Source organism: Erythrolamprus reginae, chromosome 1 (genome assembly GCF_031021105.1).
Source record: "Erythrolamprus reginae isolate rEryReg1 chromosome 1, rEryReg1.hap1, whole genome shotgun sequence".
In the NCBI taxonomy this organism is placed as follows: domain Eukaryota; kingdom Metazoa; phylum Chordata; class Lepidosauria; order Squamata; family Dipsadidae; genus Erythrolamprus; species Erythrolamprus reginae.
Genome location: NC_091950.1, coordinates 119,850,502 through 119,869,896, shown reverse-complemented (window position 1 = coordinate 119,869,896; position 19,395 = coordinate 119,850,502). Strand labels below are relative to the sequence as shown.

Here is a 19,395-nt window from a genome sequence, read left to right as displayed (position 1 = left end):
TTGTAGCTGCTTCCTGTACAAATAGTAAAATTCACATTTGGAAATGGAGTCAAATCTTTCTGAGGGATAAGCAGCTCTGTTGAGGTATTGGCACATAGGCATTCCAAATATGTATGCGTGGAATTACTATCTTAAGTTTTCAGTACAAGGAGATAAACCCTAAAACTTTATTCTGTTTTCAAACAGCATTTCAGGGAATACTGATATTGATCAACTCTCCAAAAGCATGATTGTGGGTAATGCAGTTCAGAATCTTCACATATACAGGAAATACACATTTATAGTCAGTTAATCAGATAATATAAATATTGGTGGCATTATAAAAGGAAGCATCTCAGAGTACTTCCTATCTTTGTATTTTTGTATAATGATGAAAATGCAACATAGACATTTGCTCCTAATCCCAAGATAAACAGGATCCCTTTCAGATAGTAGATAGGGTGCCGTAATTTTATGCTTTCTTCCCTGTTACTGAAAGTTTTTGAAATAATCTGATAACATGGGATCAGGCTGCTGTCTTAGTAAGTAATATAATTTAATAGAACAATATAAAAGCTGTATATTCTTGTGCTTCTTAAGATAGTTGGCAATATTTTAGTTAAGATTACAAGATGGTGAAAATTATGTTACACATTTTTATTGTTACTTAAATAAATTGATTTTCTAGAAACATATTCCATGGCAATTGCTGTTTAACTGTGTGCAAATATTTCTAGTATAGAATTACATGTAGAAAACAAGACAAAATTTTGCATCAGCTTGAGCTTTTTGGTCAGAGTCTTAGATGTCCAGCATAAACACTTATTTGAAACATCTTTCATAAATTCAACATATATAATTATATAAAATAGTGCATAGAAGAGCAATAAAGATGATTAAGTGATTGGAAGCTAAACATATGAAGAACAGTTGATGTCTAGTCTAATGAAAAAGAGTAGGGTGACATGATGTAAGTCTTCCAATATTTGAGCGGCTGCCACAGAGAAGAGGGGGACAACATATTCTCCAAAGCACCTAAGATCAAGACAGGAAGCAATGGATAGAAACTAATCAATGAGAGATTCAACATAGAAATAAGGAGAAATTTCCTGACAATTAGGACAATCAGTCAGTGGAACTGCTTGCCTTCCAAGTGCTCCATTACCAGACATTTTAAAGAAGAGATTGGACAACCACTTGTCTGAAATGGTACAGGGTCTCCTGCTTGAACAAAGGGTTGGGCTTGAAGACACCCAAGATCCCTTCCAACTCTGTTTTTTCTGTATTCTGTATTTTATTTTTATTCCTATTGCTATTCAAATGAAAAATATTCAAAAAAGAGTATTTTTAACCCCTATATATCACCAGCTAATTATGTTCTCAACTCAACCACATATAAAATGTGTGAATATATAATGTCACACTTTCCTATTCCAAATGGAGATTGTAAATAAATTGTTTACATTTCTGTCCTCTACATCTCCAACACTACCCTTGAGGCTAATTTTCACCTGGCTGACTTTAAGCTAGACACTCAGTCTCAGCCCTAGGAAGAAGCAAGCAAACAACTTCTAAAATCTTACCAAGAACTGCAGAAGCTTTTCCAGACATTTTCTAGGAGTCGGTACTGACTGAAAAGCATCATAAATAAATAAATAAATATAAATTTCAAAGTTATAATTAAGTTAGGTACTGGCTGAAAGTGATGACCAAATCACAGCAACTGAGATTCATTGTTTATTTAAGACTGCCTTTTTCTTCAAACTACATGGATTAATTTTTATGTTTTTACACCAGTTGAAAAGGTCACATATATTCTTGGTAATTAACATACTAGCCTGGTTATTTTACCATGCATGTCAATCTAGGATAATTTGAAAATCGAGCAGGTGAAAAGCTATCAATGATATACTCAATTGTGATTGTAGTTTGCTAATAAAAAAGGACTAATGAATATTATAGTTTTAAAATTCTGAAAAAATTGTTCTTCAGATGAAGAAAATGTATTGATTGCGCCAACAATAAATGATGGTTGCATATGGTAGACAGAAATCATCAGATTTGAAACAGAGTTGGCTTGACTGTAGAGATAGTGATGATATTCCTAATGGTCATCAAAATGAAAAATCTAAAGAGTCAATGCTTATTGTGGGTAGTTTATGTTTTATCCTCTCTCTAGAGGTTTTTAAGTTTCCTGAGAATAGATACAGTAACACCTCGTCTTACGAACTTAATTGGCTCCGGAAGTAGTTTCATAAGGCAAAAAGTTTGTAAGACGAAACATTGTTTCCCATAGGAAACAATGTAAAAGCAATTAATGCATGCAAAAAGAAAGAAATTGCAAAATGGCGCTCCGCTGGGTGCCGCCGCTCAGCTGTCACCTTTTAAAACAGCCGGGGGGCTTCTCGGCGTTCTCCCAAACCTGAACCTGAACTTTTCAGGTTCGGGTTCGGGAGGCCACCGAGAAGCGCCGCCGCCCAGCTGTCACCTTCTGAAAAAGCTGGGGGGCTTCTGGGCGTTCTCCCGAACGCCGAACCCAGAGGTTCGGGTTCGGGTTCCGGAGGCCACCGAGAAGCGCCCAGCCGTTTCAGAAGGTTACAGCCAGTCGGTAGCGCTCAGCGGAGCGCCGTTTTTGCTATCGGCGGTGGCGTTTTCGTCTGATCTGGAGGCTGGAAAGGAGGTGGGGAATCCCAATAGGGAATTCCATGGGCAGAGCTTTTAGTTTTTATTGCAGTCAAGCTTGAGAAGCTCAGTTCACATAGATATGTGGCTGAAAACAGGACCAATCTTTGTTGGCCAGAATAGGGAACTCCTTGGCGACAGATAACCAAAAACTGTCCAAAGGAAGATCAGCAAACTTTAGCTTTAAACCACGATTAGAAATCGGGACCACAGGGAGGAGTAGCAGCTTCAATTACTCGGCACGGCCACACAATGACAAGTGCGCGGCAACCCGAGCAGGGACCTTGCTGCGTGTGGATGAGAGGTGGCCTGCTATTGGTTCATCGCTAGTGGTCGGGATGAATCCTACAAGGTGATTGGTCAGTGAGCGTTCCCTGTGCCTCCACTCTTCCTGTCGCTGATAGCTGGAGGGATTGTGAGGGGAATGTTTATGTTCAGATGGAGACGGCTGGCGGCGGGCTGGATAAATGGCCTCCACGTAGTTTAATTTCCCCACGGCACACCTGACCATGTCTCACGGCACACTGGTTGAAAAACACTGCTGTAGGCTAGCATACAAGTCTATTTATGATGTTCTATTGTTAAAAGCAAAACATTTAATATTCCACGTGAATGCTTGGAAAACTTCCAATTTGTTTAATTATGTAGACTTTTATCTCATTGGCTTTTATATTTCTGTGAATAGAGGCTTGGGGGAATGATTTTAACTGGGATCTGAGTAGAGAATGGTTAAGCTTCTCCCCACTGTCCTAACTAATACTGTATACCTTTTAATGCTAACTACCAATCCAGTTTGTACCCATCTGATTTTAGAGGATATTATTAAATTTGCAATAAACAGAAGTTATTATATAAATATAATATAAATATATATATTTATTATATAAATATAATAACTTCACAAAATTTTAAATGCTGCTGGTGGTGGTTCTTCTTAACATTTCTTTCTTCTCCATATGCTAGCTTTCTGTTCTAATTCTAAAATGTTCTTTTCTTGGGCTGTTCTCCACTTTTTTAATTTAAGGAGCTGGTAAATAGACCAGGCTTGCTTCTTTCTTCTGAATCTCCTATAAATCCCCGCTTTGCTAAACCCAAGGAGACAACAGATAATATGCCACCTCCACCAAAGAAACAGGTAGGCAATCTTTTTGGGGGGGCGGAGGGGGGGGGCTTGATTGCTGGAGAGCATGATTGGATGATGCTAGCAATAAGCCTATTAATACATTCCAAAACACTGGAAAGTCACTTCAACACAATGTGAAATAAACTGAAAAAGTCATATAGTAAGTAGGTAAGAATGCTTGGCTTCTAACAGAATTCCCAATCATTATTCCCTATCCTGGGTGAATGTCAGAAAAAAGCAAAATAAGGATCGTTTTAGTATAGAATTGGACAATGGAAATCTAATTTATAATAATGAGATGTGTGCTGTTTATGACTATTGGGTAAAACATGAATAAATTATTCACCTTGTGTTTATGCGATTAGCTGCCTGTTTGCACGGATACATTTTGATTATTTTAGCCAATTTCAATACAGATATCCTTTGCTGGAAGAGAGGCCACTAGCTTCCTTTTTGGTGTTTCGCAGTCTCAGGCCATAGCTAAGATGGAGTGTACTGTCAGGAAACCCTTGCAGCCTTTGTCTGATGAGCAACCACTGGCCAAGCCTTTGAGATGCATAGAACCAAGAGAGCCGAAGTCTAGGGTCTCTGAAACTCTTGCCTCTTCCTGTCCTGCTGCCCTTGCAATCTCTGGTGTGCTTCAGCGCCTTCAGGATGTGGAGGAAACAATTAATCAGGTGACGTTCTTTCCTCTATTTCCTCTTCCTTTTTTCCTTTCTGATTTCTTCCTGCGCTACTAAAACACATTCAACCATATAGGATGGTTCTGAACCATGGAAGCCTAGCTGCTCTAATTATGAAACATATTTTTTGTTTCTTTCACTTTCATGCTTTTACAGTTGGTTTTCCACATCGCACCAACATTGCATACACCTTAGATCAGTGTTTCCCAACCTTGGCAACTTGAAGATATCTGGACTTCAACTCCCAGAATTCCCCAGCCAGCGAATGCTGGCTGGGGAATTCTGGGAGTTGAAGTCCAGATAACTTCAAGTTGCCAAGGTTGGGAAACACTGCCTTAGATTGATTAATGAAACTAGTGAAAAACTCTGAGGGGGGAGTAGTTGTCAGTCACAGCAATTAAGTCAAATTGCTTATCAAAGTCTCCATTACTTTTTAAGCCCTGCATGGACATTTGTTAATTTTATTTATCAAGCAAAGATTTGGCTCCCTTTTTTAAAACCAACAGTCTTCAAGGCATCTCAAAGTCAAAGGAACTGGGGATGCAGTAATGATATCTAGGAGATAGCTGTGCATACACAATTCATGGAATATGATTCCTGAATAAAGTCTTTTTAAAAAAGCACATTACACTTTTTAAAAAGAAGAGCAGCATAGCGTGAGATATGAACCAGAAAAAAATGCACATTGGAATGACATCAGGCACAAAGTTTCCCATAAAGAATCCCACATGATTTTGTTTTTCTCTTTAATTATTCCAGATAATTTCATGTATACATAACAGTGCTTTGGGTTTCTATGCCTTTTTTCTCTTTGTTACTTATTCAAACTGCTACCTATTTGTACTATTCTTTTTACTTTTTCTTTCTAATTCAAACTTTTGTTCTCTCCTTGCTGTTCTTGCCACAGAAAAAAGCTCAGTCCATAGCCAATAGAGAATTTCATAAAAAGAACATTAAAGACAAAGCAGCTCATCTGGCTTCCTTGTTTGGTTGTGTTGACATCCCCAAGGTGAATAAATAAACAGAGAATGCAAAGTTGGTGAGGAACTGTGTTGGTGGTTAAGAGGACTAGCTCATGGCTAATAACTCTTTCGCTTCATTTCATTAAATGTGATTTTTTTTTAAAAAAATGTGGAAATTTGTCTGTCACAAAGTGATAAGAGCCAATTTCAACATGTTGATTTCAATATGTTTATCTTAGTTTATTTATGGCTGTGATATATTTTTTCTCCTGGCTGTAACAGAAAGTTCTTCAGTAATTTAATGCATGTTGGCAAGTTCCATAATTTTAACATGCATTTGCAGATAAATAATTTGGGACCGTTTTCCCCCCTTTCTGCTTTACACAGAATCCACTTCCTACTAAAGGTCTTTCTCATTCTCATCTCCCATCTCCTGCTTGTCTACCATCTCATGATTCAGCTGCTTCCTCTTCATCTATAAACCCTGCTTCCTCTGCTATTCTTTCTGAAAAGGTATTCTTTAACAGGTTTTCTCTCCGCTTCATATTGTCACTAAAAAAAAAGGCCTATGGAACATTGACTTTCACTAATGTTGCAAGAGAACAGTATGTGTGTGCTATATTTCACTTGAAAAAAAGGCTAAAGTAATGAGTATTAAAAGAATTTTAAAACCGCATCAGAACTTGAATTTGGCTTATCCTGTTTAATAAACTATTTTAAAACTTGGAAGGAAAAAAATTTAGAAATCACATAATTTCTATAAACAGTGGGAGAAGGATGAGTGTATCAAGGGTTATCTGGAAAGTAAGGTTACAAGGCACATAGCTCTCGTGGGGAATGGTTCGCGGGGGAACTTGGTATTACTATTGTGTAGCAGGAAAGCAGCGGAAGAGAATGAGCAGTACCAGTGGTCAGTAGATCATCGACTGGCATTGTTGTGAAGGTTATAGATGAGCGTCCTCATTCCGTTTCCCTCCAAGTGCAAAGTGCGTTCTGTAATACCCTATCTGAATGCTAAGGGCATGAACGCTTAAGCATAAAACGTATCAGGAAAGACTTAATGAACTCAATCTGTATAGTCTGGAGGACAGAAGGAAAAGGGGGGACATGATCGAAACATTTAAATATATTAAAGGGTTAAATAAGGTCCAGGAGGGAAGTGTTTTTAATAGGAAAGTGAACACAAGAACAAGGGGACACAATCTGAAGTTAGTTGGGGGAAAGATCAAAAGCAACATGAGAAAATATTATTTTACTGAAAGAGTAGTAGATCCTTGGAACAAACTTCCAGCAGATGTGGTAGATAAATCCACAGTAACTGAATTTAAACATGCCTGGGATAAACATATATCCATCCTAAGATAAAATACAGAAAATAGTATAAGGGCAGACTAGATGGACCATGAGGTCTTTTTCTGCCGTCAGACTTCTATGTTTCTATGTTTCTATGTAACGCTGCTGCAGGGGGTGCCCAAGATTTTTCTCACCGATTGCTGAGTTTTGAATTTTTTGGCTGAAGGAGAAACCATTGCATTGCATTGATTGACATTTGCTCTCTGGAGTATCTTGCCTTCAATCTTGAAACAGTCAAGAAATTCTCGGGCAGCACTGACCCTGAGTCAATTTTGTGTGCTTCAGTAAGCATCTTGTGCACCCATCGCAGCAGTGTTCATGCCCTTAATATTCAAGTAACATATTACAGCATGCACTTCACCCTTGGAGGGAAACTGAATGAGGATGCTCATCTCTAACCTTCACCACAATCCCAGCGACTGGTGAGGTCCCACAGAGTTGGTCTCCTTAGGGTCCCGTCAGTCAAACAATGTCGGCTGGCGGGACCTAGGGGAAGAGCCTTCTCTGTGGGAGCCCCGTCCCTCTGTATTCAGCTCATTCCCGGAGATTCTACACTGCCTCCACTCTCCTTGCCTTTTGAAAGAGTTTAAAAACTCATCTTTGTCGCCAGGCCTGGGGTTACTAGGTCTCCCCCCCCTTACCAATGAATGTTTATAGTATGATTTTATTGAATGAATGCTAATGAAAGTTTTTAAAGTTAGAATTTTTAAAGATTATTTTTAAAATTATTTTATGGATATTAATTGGATTACTATGCTATTGTGTCTTTGTATATGCTGTGAGCTGCCCCGAGTCCTCGGAGAGGGGCGGCATATAAATCCAATTAAATAAATAAATTAAAAAATAATCAATTTTCCTTACGGATCTTCATTAATTCTCTCTTTATATCTAAATAATTTTATTGTATTGCTCACCCAAATCTGCATTCAGACCACTTTCATTTATTTTTTTTATCCTATTTCTTCCTGGACCCTACAGAGTCTTAAGTATCCCATTCCTACTGTGTTCGTAATAGTTTCATGTTTCCCCTTACTTACTCAACTCTCACTTCATGTAACAAAGCAGGCAGAAGCACTCTCATACCAGCCATTTGCTGATGGTGATAGTGATTGCACAGATTAGTGATTCTCTAAAAAAAATTTAAAAACCTGAATAATATTAATTTGAATAATATTAAAATTCAGTAGCAAGTTATATAAAATTACACAGGCAAAATAATTGTGTTTTTTCAAACTAATCCTATTTTTGGCAAGCTTGGATCTTTTTAAATGAAGATTGTGTCTATCATTTTAAGATGCAAAAGTATGTTGCATCATGATTGATGTCTGATAAATTAAAACATTGATATGAATGGTGTCAATAGATACAATTTGCTTCAAAGGATCAAAAACAGGCGTATTTGTAATTCATGCATTTTTGAAAACATGCTTAAGCATATTCATCTGGAATGCCTCCCTTTACAAAATACTTTTTGCATTTTTATTTGGTATGATAATTGTAAATATTTGCATTATATCAAGCAGGTAAATTATTCAAAGTCTTTATTCCCTTTTAAAGATATGGCAAATTGTCAACATATGGTATTATACAGATTTTAGATTTTATATAGTAAGGGATAAATGTTTAGATTTTACGTGGGATTTGCATTCTGTAATTCAGCTTGGTTTGCTCATTTACTTTAAGCTTATACACCTTTGCTTCACTGTTTTGCTTTGCTTTGCTTTTCCTTAAATTGTAATTTCTAAGACAAGATTTCTTCATTTTCCATCTTTTCTCTTTCCCCTTCTTCGGGACTTGTTAAATACTAGATGACAGTAGGGAAGGTTTCTCATGGAATAGATGCTGTAGCACAAATCCTTGTCAATCTATACAGGAATGATCACAAACCTAATGCATTACCTGCATCTTTGCAATTGGTAAGCCTTAACCCACACATAATTGAGTGCAACGCATTATAATGAAGATGATAATATTAATATCTTATCCATTAAATGTATCAATTTTTCAGGAGTGAAAACAATAGAGCTTTTTTATACTGTAAAGCCAACAGTATTGGCTTTTCCAAAGCTCATCAAAATTATGAATTATGCATAGTTTATCTGGTTATGTTGAGTCACTTTATCTGTATTGTACTTTGAATAAGATGTAGCCTATATAATCCAAAGTAATTTAGAATTTGCTGATAACATTTAATATGTTCCCTTTATACATTCATATATTCAGATTTCAAAAATCCGTGCTTGCAATTCCAGAAAATGTTTCCCTTTTTTCAGTTGGCTAAAATATCTCTATCCCACTTTTCTATCAAAAATGATTTATTTTCAGATTATACAAATCATCTGCCTTTGACAAGAGGCTTTTAAAGCAAATATTCATAAAAAATACATTTGAATGGATAGACCAGCATTTGTACCTATATTTTTAGTTTACACAGATATGCAGAATATAGTATAAGTAATAATATTAAAATGAGCTACATTGCATTGAATAAAATATGAAAAACATTGTTTCTCCCTAACTCTAGTCTAGCACATTAAAACAATTGGAAGTATTTTTTATTTGTACCATATAAGTGGGCATAATTCTATTTCTATAAACATATTGGAAATCGGAAGAAGATTAGTTAGCTATTTTATATATACAATATGTTTAGCATACAGCACATTCTGTATTTTAACATAGCCTTAAAAACTGAAGTACTTTACGAGCCTGTGCCAAATACCAGCCTAGAGAACCAAAAGTCATTGCAGATAACACTCAGCAGACAAATGTGAAGAACTTCAAATATTTGGGCTACATCATCTCAAGTGATGGGTATTTGAATAAAGAAATTGACTGCATTTAGACTCTGGCTGAATGCATAACAGAGTGATCTAACAACACAATATCTATATCTCCACAAAATCTACAAAAGCTATCATTATTCTTTCTCTCATATATGGATGTGAATCTTGGACTCTGTACTGTCAACACATCATTCAATTGGAGAAATTTCATATTAATGCCCTCCACTCTCACCTTGTCATTTGTTGGCAAGACCATCTCTCAAACTTGAAGATCATGTGGATCCATGAGCATTGAGTCCCTAATTATCAGAGTAGTAGATGGGACAAATCATCAAAATGGATGGACTATTGTATGCCTTGTCAATTGTTCTATAGTGAACTGGAGACCTTCAGATCATCCATTCAAACACTACGAAGGTGCTTTGAAAGGCAACCATATGTTGCTGTGGTATCCAAGAGAATTAGAAGACGTTACTGATTACAGAACCATCACCAAAAATAAATTTTGAAAAATCTTTCACCATACTAACTTAATAAAGCCACCTAATATCATGAACAAGCATCATAAACATTAAACCAGGAAGTAGCTGAAAAATGTGGCACCAACAATTAAAATCTGCCAGCAAGTTATTGGGGAGAGAAAGTGGGAACATAAAAGTATGTTTTAAGATTTTTCTTGGCAGCATATCAAAGAGGCTGATTAGGCTGCTGGTAGGAATAAATTCCAGAGCTTTTGGCTCATCTATTGCCAAGGTCTTATCCCCAGCTGTAGATAGCTTGACATGGGCACTTACATCACATATGGAAAGTCTGCTCTATCTTTTAGCCATAAGACCTCCTGAATTCCTACTGCTTCTGTATGGGAGCAGTCTAAACACAGTTCACTAAATGCCTGGTTTGCTATGACACTATGGGTAGACCTTGCCTTACAACTATAATTGAAAATTTCTGATGTTAAGTGAATTTTGCCCCATTTCTTGCCACCAATAGTAAGTGAATCACTGCAATTAAATTAGTAACACAGTTGTTAAGCACATCTGGTTTCCCCATCGACTTGCTTGTCACCTGACCCCAAGCACACTGCAACCATCATTAAATGTAACCAGTTGCCAGGTATCAAAATTGGGGTTGCTACAATAGTGATACGTAATTTCAAATGGTAAGTTGAGGATTACCTGTATACTATTTAAATGTACAGTATATTTCCAGAATGTAGCTAATCGTCAAGAAAATGCAAAATGACATAAAACAGCTCTGATTAAAAATATGTAACAATATAAATCATTGTCAAGCAAATTGGGAGACTGTTCTTGATTAAATTCTTAGTTTTCTTTCTGAAAGAACTGTTTTTTGGGGTGAAATTGAACAGTTATACAAACCTTATTCAGATATTACCAATATATTTTAATTTTTTCAATAGGGATCTTTGAGAAGAGAATTTCCTCAGACAATAGGTGGAAGCGAAACCTGCTATTTCTGTAAGAAAAGAGTTTATGTCATGGAACAATTGAGCACGGAAGGCCACTTCTTCCACCGAGAATGTTTCAAATGCGTCATATGTGCAACCACTCTCCGCCTAGCTACATATACCTTTGATACACAGGAAGGTAATGCAGATGTACAATAAAGTATTTTTTAATTGATCAATACAGGAGAATATTTGTAGTTCATTCACCAAATGAGGGGGCCTTGGTGCTCTCTGAACTCGGTTGTTTTCCTGCAGACGTTTCATTACCTAAATTAGGGAACATCATCAGTGTTTATTGCACTGATAGTAACACTAGAAGGACTATATCTGTGAGGGCGAATGTTATGTCTCTGCCCAGTGACTGGTAGAAGAATAGCCATTGGGTGTTCCTGTCACTGGGTAGAAACATATCTTGGCGGGAACACTGTTGTTTGCCAATTGGTAGAGTTACTATGGGGCTGGAGTATAAAAGAGCTACCTGAGTTTGTTGTGTTACTTGCACTGGTTGTTTCCACGTTGGAACTGAATAAACTGCTGTTAATTACCTAGCCGCGTCTCCTACTTAATAGCCAACCTATGGCATGCGTGCCACAAGTGACATTCAGAGCAGAGCTCATGCGCGGTGGGCACATGAGCTCAGGTCCACCGCACAGGCACGCAGCAGCCAGCTGTTTTTTCAGGCCCCCTGAGCCCACTGGAAGTCAGGAAACAGCCTGTTTCCAGCCTCCGGAGGGAGTGGGAAAGGCCCACTTTTTGGCTCTCTCCAAGCTCCAGAGCCTTTCTAGGAGCCTTGGGAAGGGTGAAAATAGACTTCCCCGTCCCCCAGAGGTCTTCCAAAGGCTGGAAACATTTCCGTTTGGACCGGAAGACCTGTTTTTTTGCCCTTCCCCAAGCTTCAGAGCCTTTCTAGGAGCCTGGGGAGGAGGAAAACAGCCTTCGTCATCCCCCCACAGGACCTCTGGAGGCCAGAAATGGCCCTCCTCAGGCTCCTAGAAAGGCTCTGAAGCCTGGGGAGAGCAAAAAAAAGTGTGCCATCGCGTGTGCATGTGTGGGGAGGCACATGGAATTATGGGTGTGGGCACATGCATGTGCAAACACCCACCCACACCCACGCTCCCCCCTTTTGGCATGCAAGCCAAAAAAAGGTTTGCCATCACTGGATTATATAGTTATATAGTCAGGCTAGCATCATTAATGTTCTCTAGTTTAGGTAATGAAATATCTGCAAGAAAGCAACCAAGCTCAGAGAGCATCAAGGACCTCTCAGAAATATTTATGTATTGATGCCAAGATGATGTACCCTAAGCATCCTAGATAAAATTAAACTAAATGGTAAATGGTAAAACCAAGCAAGGATAACACATATGATACTTTAACTCCTTTGCTTCGGAATCCCAAGATAAAACCATTCAGTTGCTAGAATAAGGTAATAAACTTTCTTCATATAAAGGACTTTTTCTTTTCACTGCTTTCCAAAAGGTTTTCAACAAAGTCACTTAAAATAACTTAAATATGAAGGTATACTAACTGTACATTCCCCCATTCCTTCTGTCAGGTTTACTAACTGGCGGGTTGCACTGGGGAAGGGACAAAACCTAAAGGCATTCCTTTTATTTTTCAGGAAATTTTTACTGCAAGCTTCATTTTGCACAATGTAGAACAAAGAATATGCACAGAAAGAAGAGAATGGAAATAAAGGTATATATATTTCTACTGAGGTATGACAAGAGAGTAGGAAGATTATAAAGAGACAAATTCCAGATCATTGGAAGCAATACATCTATGTTATTCTAGCAGAGTTTCCTTTGCACTTGAACTACATGGAGGGTGTTCACTGGATATCCAAAATGTTGTCTTTCTTAGCAGAATTGAACCAATTAATACATTCAGGGACATTTTTACTCAGTCTGTGATTTACCTTAGCTTTAAAGCATTTATATCAAGATGTGTCTCTGTGCCACATGCAGAAAAGGAGGAGCTGAAATATGTAAGAATTGCAAATGATTGTTCTTTGGATTTCAAAGCACCAATGATATTTCTAATGGTTCCATTATTTTAACAAGCCCAACTACATTATTTTCCTAGCCTAGTGTATCAAAAACATTCTAATGTCCTTTCAATTTTGATTGGAAAGTTTGGTGCAGATGATGATAAGAAAGAAAGAAACTATCCACAATTACGTTTTCTTTCCCTGGGCTACCATTTTTCTGTTTATCAAGATGAGAGGGGCAGCATACAAATCTAATAAATAAGTAAATAAATATCCATTGAGTTTTCATTCTATCTTTCTTGCAGCCTCTCTCTAAGGCTTTTTATTAGTTGTTGAAATGAGACACTAGGGAAAAGAGATACCTTGATTCTGAAATTGATATCTGTTTATAACTTGAACTCAGTGGAAAATATTCCCTTAATTATTTTGGAATTAGTTGGCCATCAGGGTGATCCTTTTCTAAGTTGAAGCACTGTCATAAAGTACCGTAAATTGTATTTTAGAGATTACCCCAAACCCCTTGCAAATAAATATTTTGCTATCTAGATCAGGAGTGTCAAACTCAGTGGGCCAGATTCGGCCCACGGAGTGCTTAGATCTCGCCCACAGGGCCAACCAGCCCGCAGTACCTCTGCCAGCAGAAATGGAGCTTGGGAGGAGCTTGTGCTCCATTTTTGCTGGCAAACTGTTGTAGGAGGTCATTGCAGGCAAAAATGGTCCTCCCAAGATCCATTTTCACTGGCAGAGGGAGCTCCGTTTTCATTGGCAGATGGTTTCAGGAGTTTCGTTTTCATTGGCAGAGGGTTGCAGGAGCTCCATTTTCATTGGCAGAGGATTGCAGGAGGTCCGTTTTCATTGGCAGAAGGTTGCAAGAGCTCTATTTTCACTGGCATAGAGTTGCAGGAGGCCATTGCAGATGAAGCACAGAGGATTGCAGGAGAGGATTGTAGAGGGACAATGAGAGTCCTCTGGAGGAAAAGGTTTTGTTGCTCTTCCTGGTCTCGCCTTCCTCTGCTGGAGACAATGGATGCCCACAAGCCTGCCCTCTACAAGTGCCCCTGACACAAGTGATGTCAAGCTGGCCATACCCACTCATCTCTCCGAGGTCAAACACAACCCTGATCCGGCCCTCAAGGGAATTGAATTTGACACCCTGGTCTAGAGAGTCTCTGAATCATGGGAGGGCATAAATTTAAATATTTGAAATATTGACGATGAGCATCCTGTTAATCTGTGTATTTCTCTTTAAAGGAGGAAGCAGGATTTCAGAGGCACCAAGAACCCATGTGTGAAGAAACTAGCTCAGAAAGTGCTTTTGCTACTAGTAGCAGCTCAGAAGACCCGTCGCCAGGTATCCTGCCTTCCTTCTTTGGGAAAACTCTATGCTGGCCTCTTAAGGTGACCAGGGATCTGCTTGACCTTCCAAGACGCTTCTCTAACTGGATGCATGGTGTCCTGCACGCAACCAGACTTCATTTCAGGAACAATGCATACAACTATACCTACTTGTATGAACTCCTAAGCTTTAGCATACCATTCCTTTTTGTGCTTCCAGAGTTACTTGGCAGTTTTTACAGGGAAGCGGAGTTGTCATACGAGGAAATGCTTGAGTTGGTGAAGAAAGTTTTCAAGCTTTAAAGTCCTTCTGAATCTTGGTTGTGCCTTTCAGGTTTCCAAAAGAAACAGCTTTGGGGTTTTGCACAAGTACAAATATTTCAATTCAATAGGTGCTTTAAATGAGCCCAGAGCTCCATGGTGCAATCATTCATTTTTTATTATTATTAATTTGATCATGAATGTTTGTGTCCGAATTCATTTCCCAACCATGGAGATGCTATGAAGGATAATGTTATAGATTTTTAAAAATTAAATGACAGATCTATTTCTAGTTTTAAAAAAACAGATATTTTTCTATGTTTACATTTTGATATTCTTATTTTAATGACTGTGAAAGGAAGAACTTTCATACATAGAACAATAGCAAATTTTTACTATGTGGATGGTTTTTTTTGAAAACTGAATGTGGCACATACTTTTTCTACCTTTTGCTTTATCTGTGGGGCTACTGTCTGCATCAGGTGTTTTTTTTTAATTTCAAATGTAAATTTAGCCCATAATAGTTGTATTGACGTCTCTTTGACAGACCCTTTGTGAACACTGGGCATTTTCTGCAATATTTATGAATGAATTCAAAGAGTAAATACTAGACATTAATTAATTAAAGCAAATCAAAGTACAGCAATAGCCTATATTTATTTTTTCTCAAACCAAGGGACAGTTTTGTTAATTTATATTAGAGATGACCTAGAGCTGATATGGAAGGTAAGATGTATTTTATGTTAGAATACTTTTTCTCATTCAATCTTTTGAAAGTTGTAAGGAACAGACAAGTATAAAAATATAAAAATATAATTTGAGAAGGGAAGGGGAATGTTTCAATTTATTATTGACTTCATAGATTTTTTGACAGCATAGAGTCTCACTGAAATTAGGATATGTCTGAGAATTATAATATTGTCACTTGATATAAAAGCCACATTTGACTGAAAGAGAAAAGGTATAGAGCCTTAAATTTATTTTTCCATTATAGAAGATTTGCACGGGTGATATCTGTAGATAAATTTAACATACAAATAATTAATTGGATCCTTTTAGTTGACACTCTTATTGCCCTAATTTACCTTTGAAGAATACAGTACATGCGTCTTCAAAGTCTTGGGAAATAAGTGTAAAAAATAAAAGTCCAACTCTGAGGCTTGTACACTATAAAAGATTCAGATTATCATAGCTGTTGGTTCCTGAAACTAAAACCAATTTGACTTTTGGCTGATATAAAAATAGCTTTCCTGAAATATAGGTCTGGTTCTCTATACTCATCCTGTGGCTATTCAATTACATAAATATTGTTATTTGTATACTGTAATGTTAACTTCCCATTAAACAGAATAAAAACAACTTCATAAAACCCATCAATCAGGTTTAATTTTAGAGGTAGCCTGTTAAAGGATTAACTGCTACATTGGAATTATTCTTAAATATACATGCTGTTCTATTTTCACCTTTAGTCTCATGGATTCCTACTTGGAAAATTGTCCTATTTATTTCATTGGAATGGAGAGATGTAGTGTTAAGTACAGTACACGACAATAATCTTTAATTAAATTAACAATGATGATGAAAAGAGGCTTTTAAAATTATTTTTAAGGATTAATTTTTGCTCTGTTAATGATCTGCTTGCATGCAAAAATTTTAGGTGGTCCTACTCAAATGCAGTGATATTGTGAACCCCATGAAACAGTGATGGGGTTTGTGTGACACATGTGCAGAAGCAAAAAATCAAGATGGTGCCACCTCCGCACGAGCTGGTTTGGGGACGTGGCCAGCTGCCATTGCTCCCAGTTTGGCAAGCACAGGGAAATTCCCACTACTGGTCCTAAAGAATCGGTCCGAACTGGGCAGAACCCACCTCTGCTCCCATTTATCAATTTATGATGGACAAACTCTAAACATGTGAACTCACCCTTTCTTTCCCCATCTCCCATAAAGCCCTCCTACATTGGTAGACTTGATAGACAGATAGATTAGAGAGATAGATTAGATGATAGATAGATAGATAGATAGATAGATAGATAGATAGATAGATAGATAGATAGATAGATAGATTAGACAGACAGACAGACATGATAGTCTTTTTTCAACTAACAAACTAAACTTCTCTGTAGGTATTTCAAGGTCTCCTTAGCACATAGTTTCTGCTTATGCAACAGTTTTCAGTGTTCTCTACCACCCCCCATGCCTTTTTCAGAGTTTCCAATTCTCACTTAAGAAGGTGTAATTTGATCTAGCAGCATCTTGTGCTGGATACAACTCAGTCCATATCACAAGCTGAGCCTGAATAAAATGCTATTGCATATCTCAGTTAATGAAGCGTCAGAGTGCCCAATGTACACCCAAAATCTGAATGATTTTAGGGCAGCTTCAAGAGTGAATAAGTAACAGAACACAGATACATTTTGCACTGCTTACTTCAGTTTATCTTGCCTTTTCTTTAAAAAAAAAGTTTCAACCTTATTAAATTATGTTCATATTTTATTTGCCTGAAATTTGACTTGTTAACTGCACAATCATAAGTTAATGATTACAACTTCAACTGATTTGTGTATCAAAATTTTATCACAAATGAAACTTTTCAAATGCTTCTAGTATTTTGTAATAGTTTGAATGAAATGTATAGAAAAAAGGAGGGTTCATTTACACTGTTTGAATCACTGATAATCATTACACAATACAGTTTTGTTTATCCAGTTGTTTATCTCACTCTAAGGGGGACTATTCCCCAACCATTTACCAAGGTTGTTGGATCACTGTAAAAAAGCCAGAATTTTCTTTTGAGTTATGTCTAGTCTCATGTACACAAATAACCACGTTCTATTTGGCTACCATATTTTATTACTTCCCTGTCATTTGCATATTCAATGAAGGTTTCTTAGGAAAGCTTTAGAGGTGTCTTTGGGGTTAAAAAAAAGAAGATGTGACCAATATATTGCATTTATAAATCCAAATTCAATCTCAGATAAATGCAGAATCATTTATTTTGACTTGGTCATATTCAAAGTTAATTGTTTGAAGTCCGTTACTATTTCAAAGAGTTTTTGATAACTATTATTAATTGATACTTGAAATTTAATAATGTTGTTATTTAATATTTTTGGCTGATTAGAAAGAATTACTGTTCATTTGTTCTATCTTAAAATATCAGTGCAATGTATCTAGTGCCTATGTAATTGAAGATTTATAGTTAGCTTGTTCTGACTACTTTCTTTTTCCAATATTTTACATTGTCTTTAGTTCATTTCAACATTCCAGTGCTACAGCCTCTTACTGGCTGAACCATTTCTGGTGTAAGATTATTATTCTCTATGCTTTCTTTTTTCCGTGTTGTGATGAATGCCTAATACTCCCTACTAGTGTTTAAACATGTTAGAGGAGTGTGTGTGTGTGTGTGTATTCTAAATACTAAATAAGAATCTGCATGGTCACTTTTAAAGCACTGCATGGTGCTTTGTAGCTGACAGTCCAAAACTTCTGGCTTACTTCTTTCCAAGTGTTCTCTCTCTGCATTGTAGCTTTTATCTTTGCATGCATTCCAAACTTTTTTTTAAAAAAGAAATTATTCAAATTTAATCATAAGGCATTTCTATGGTTTTTTAAAAAATTCCTTCTTTGCAACAATTAAAGTTTTGCTCGGGCATCTGCATGTTCTTAAACTGTAGCTCAGTCTTAGTCTACTAAATATTGGGGGGGGGGGATATTAGGGAAAAGGCATTTAAGTTTTACAAATCACTTTAACAATAACTATATAGAAAGTAATCTTAAAACATGAATCTTTGATTGTTTCTTAACATACATTTGGTACAAATACAAAGGTTTAAGTCAAGCCTGGAAACTGAAAGACATGTATTTCATTCCTTAAGGCATTTATCTGAAATGCAGATTCATGTTGCTGTGATATCAGCGTAATTCACACATTTTACAAGCTTTTGCTTATAAATGTAAAGGCCTAAAGGACAAAACGACAGCACCTCCTTTACCCCACCGAGTCTACGGAGAGGGGCGGCATACAAATTTAATAAAATAAATAAATAAATAAATGTATTCCCCCTCCCAAACCTGTTTCATCCACTTTTCACTAAGAATTGAGAAAATTATTATGAAACATATTTTAAACACTGAATACAGTGCTTAAGGTGATATATTACTTTACTTTTTTTCAAATGGCCTCCCGGAACTTTGAAACAGAAAGACATTGTTACCTTTCCTACTCACAGGAGAAACTATATTTGGAAGAGAAAAATGTGTGTTTTCCCTCTAAGAGATAAGGCTATTTTCATAAGAAAAGGAAGAATAATTCTGCCCTTTGCTAGTGGGTTCTCTTGTTTACAATTGGCTTTTTTTCCTGTCCTTCTGTCATCCTTATTAAGTGTGAAAGGATGGAACAGAGCTGGATAACACACCAGGTTTATTATAATTATTGATAGAGTGGACAATACAAATAAGGATTTCTCTGCTTGTTCAGGGAGAGAATAATTCTAAATATTCTGGAATTGGAAGGAATCAGTCTGATTTTATGATTCATAAAAGTAATGGATAGTACAAAGAAGCTAGGAAAAAAAGCACTGCAGATGACTTAGTTGATACTTTCTGAATAGAGAATCCCAAACTGAAATCATATGCTATTAAAATTCTTACTCATCCAACTATGTTCCTATTTCCAAAGTAACAAACTGATCTTAGTCTCTTAAATATGCTAAACAAAATCCGTTTTTCTTGGCATCGGAGTTTTTAGAAATCTATATCACTCTTCCGGCT

General features: G+C 36.9%; 1 protein-coding gene across 7 annotated transcripts in view; it reads left to right on the top strand.

Annotated features, from left to right (window-relative positions):
• Positions 1-19,395, top strand: part of MICAL2 (microtubule associated monooxygenase, calponin and LIM domain containing 2) — a 155,085-nt gene that overhangs the window by 71,661 nt on the left and 64,029 nt on the right. For 2 of the 7 annotated variants that reach the window (XM_070762958.1, XM_070762950.1), the window contains exons 17-21: positions 3,686-3,796; positions 8,591-8,698; positions 10,989-11,175; positions 12,658-12,734; positions 14,278-14,377. In XM_070762958.1, the coding sequence (XP_070619059.1) occupies positions 3,686-3,796; positions 8,591-8,698; positions 10,989-11,175; positions 12,658-12,734; positions 14,278-14,377 (583 nt within the window). Of the gene's footprint in view, positions 1-3,685; positions 3,797-4,200; positions 4,462-5,374; positions 5,477-5,816; positions 5,943-8,590; positions 8,699-10,988; positions 11,176-12,657; positions 12,735-14,277; positions 18,181-19,395 lie in introns of those variants that run through there. The other 5 variants (XM_070762985.1, XM_070762975.1, XM_070763004.1 and 2 more) reach the window with 4 other exon arrangements.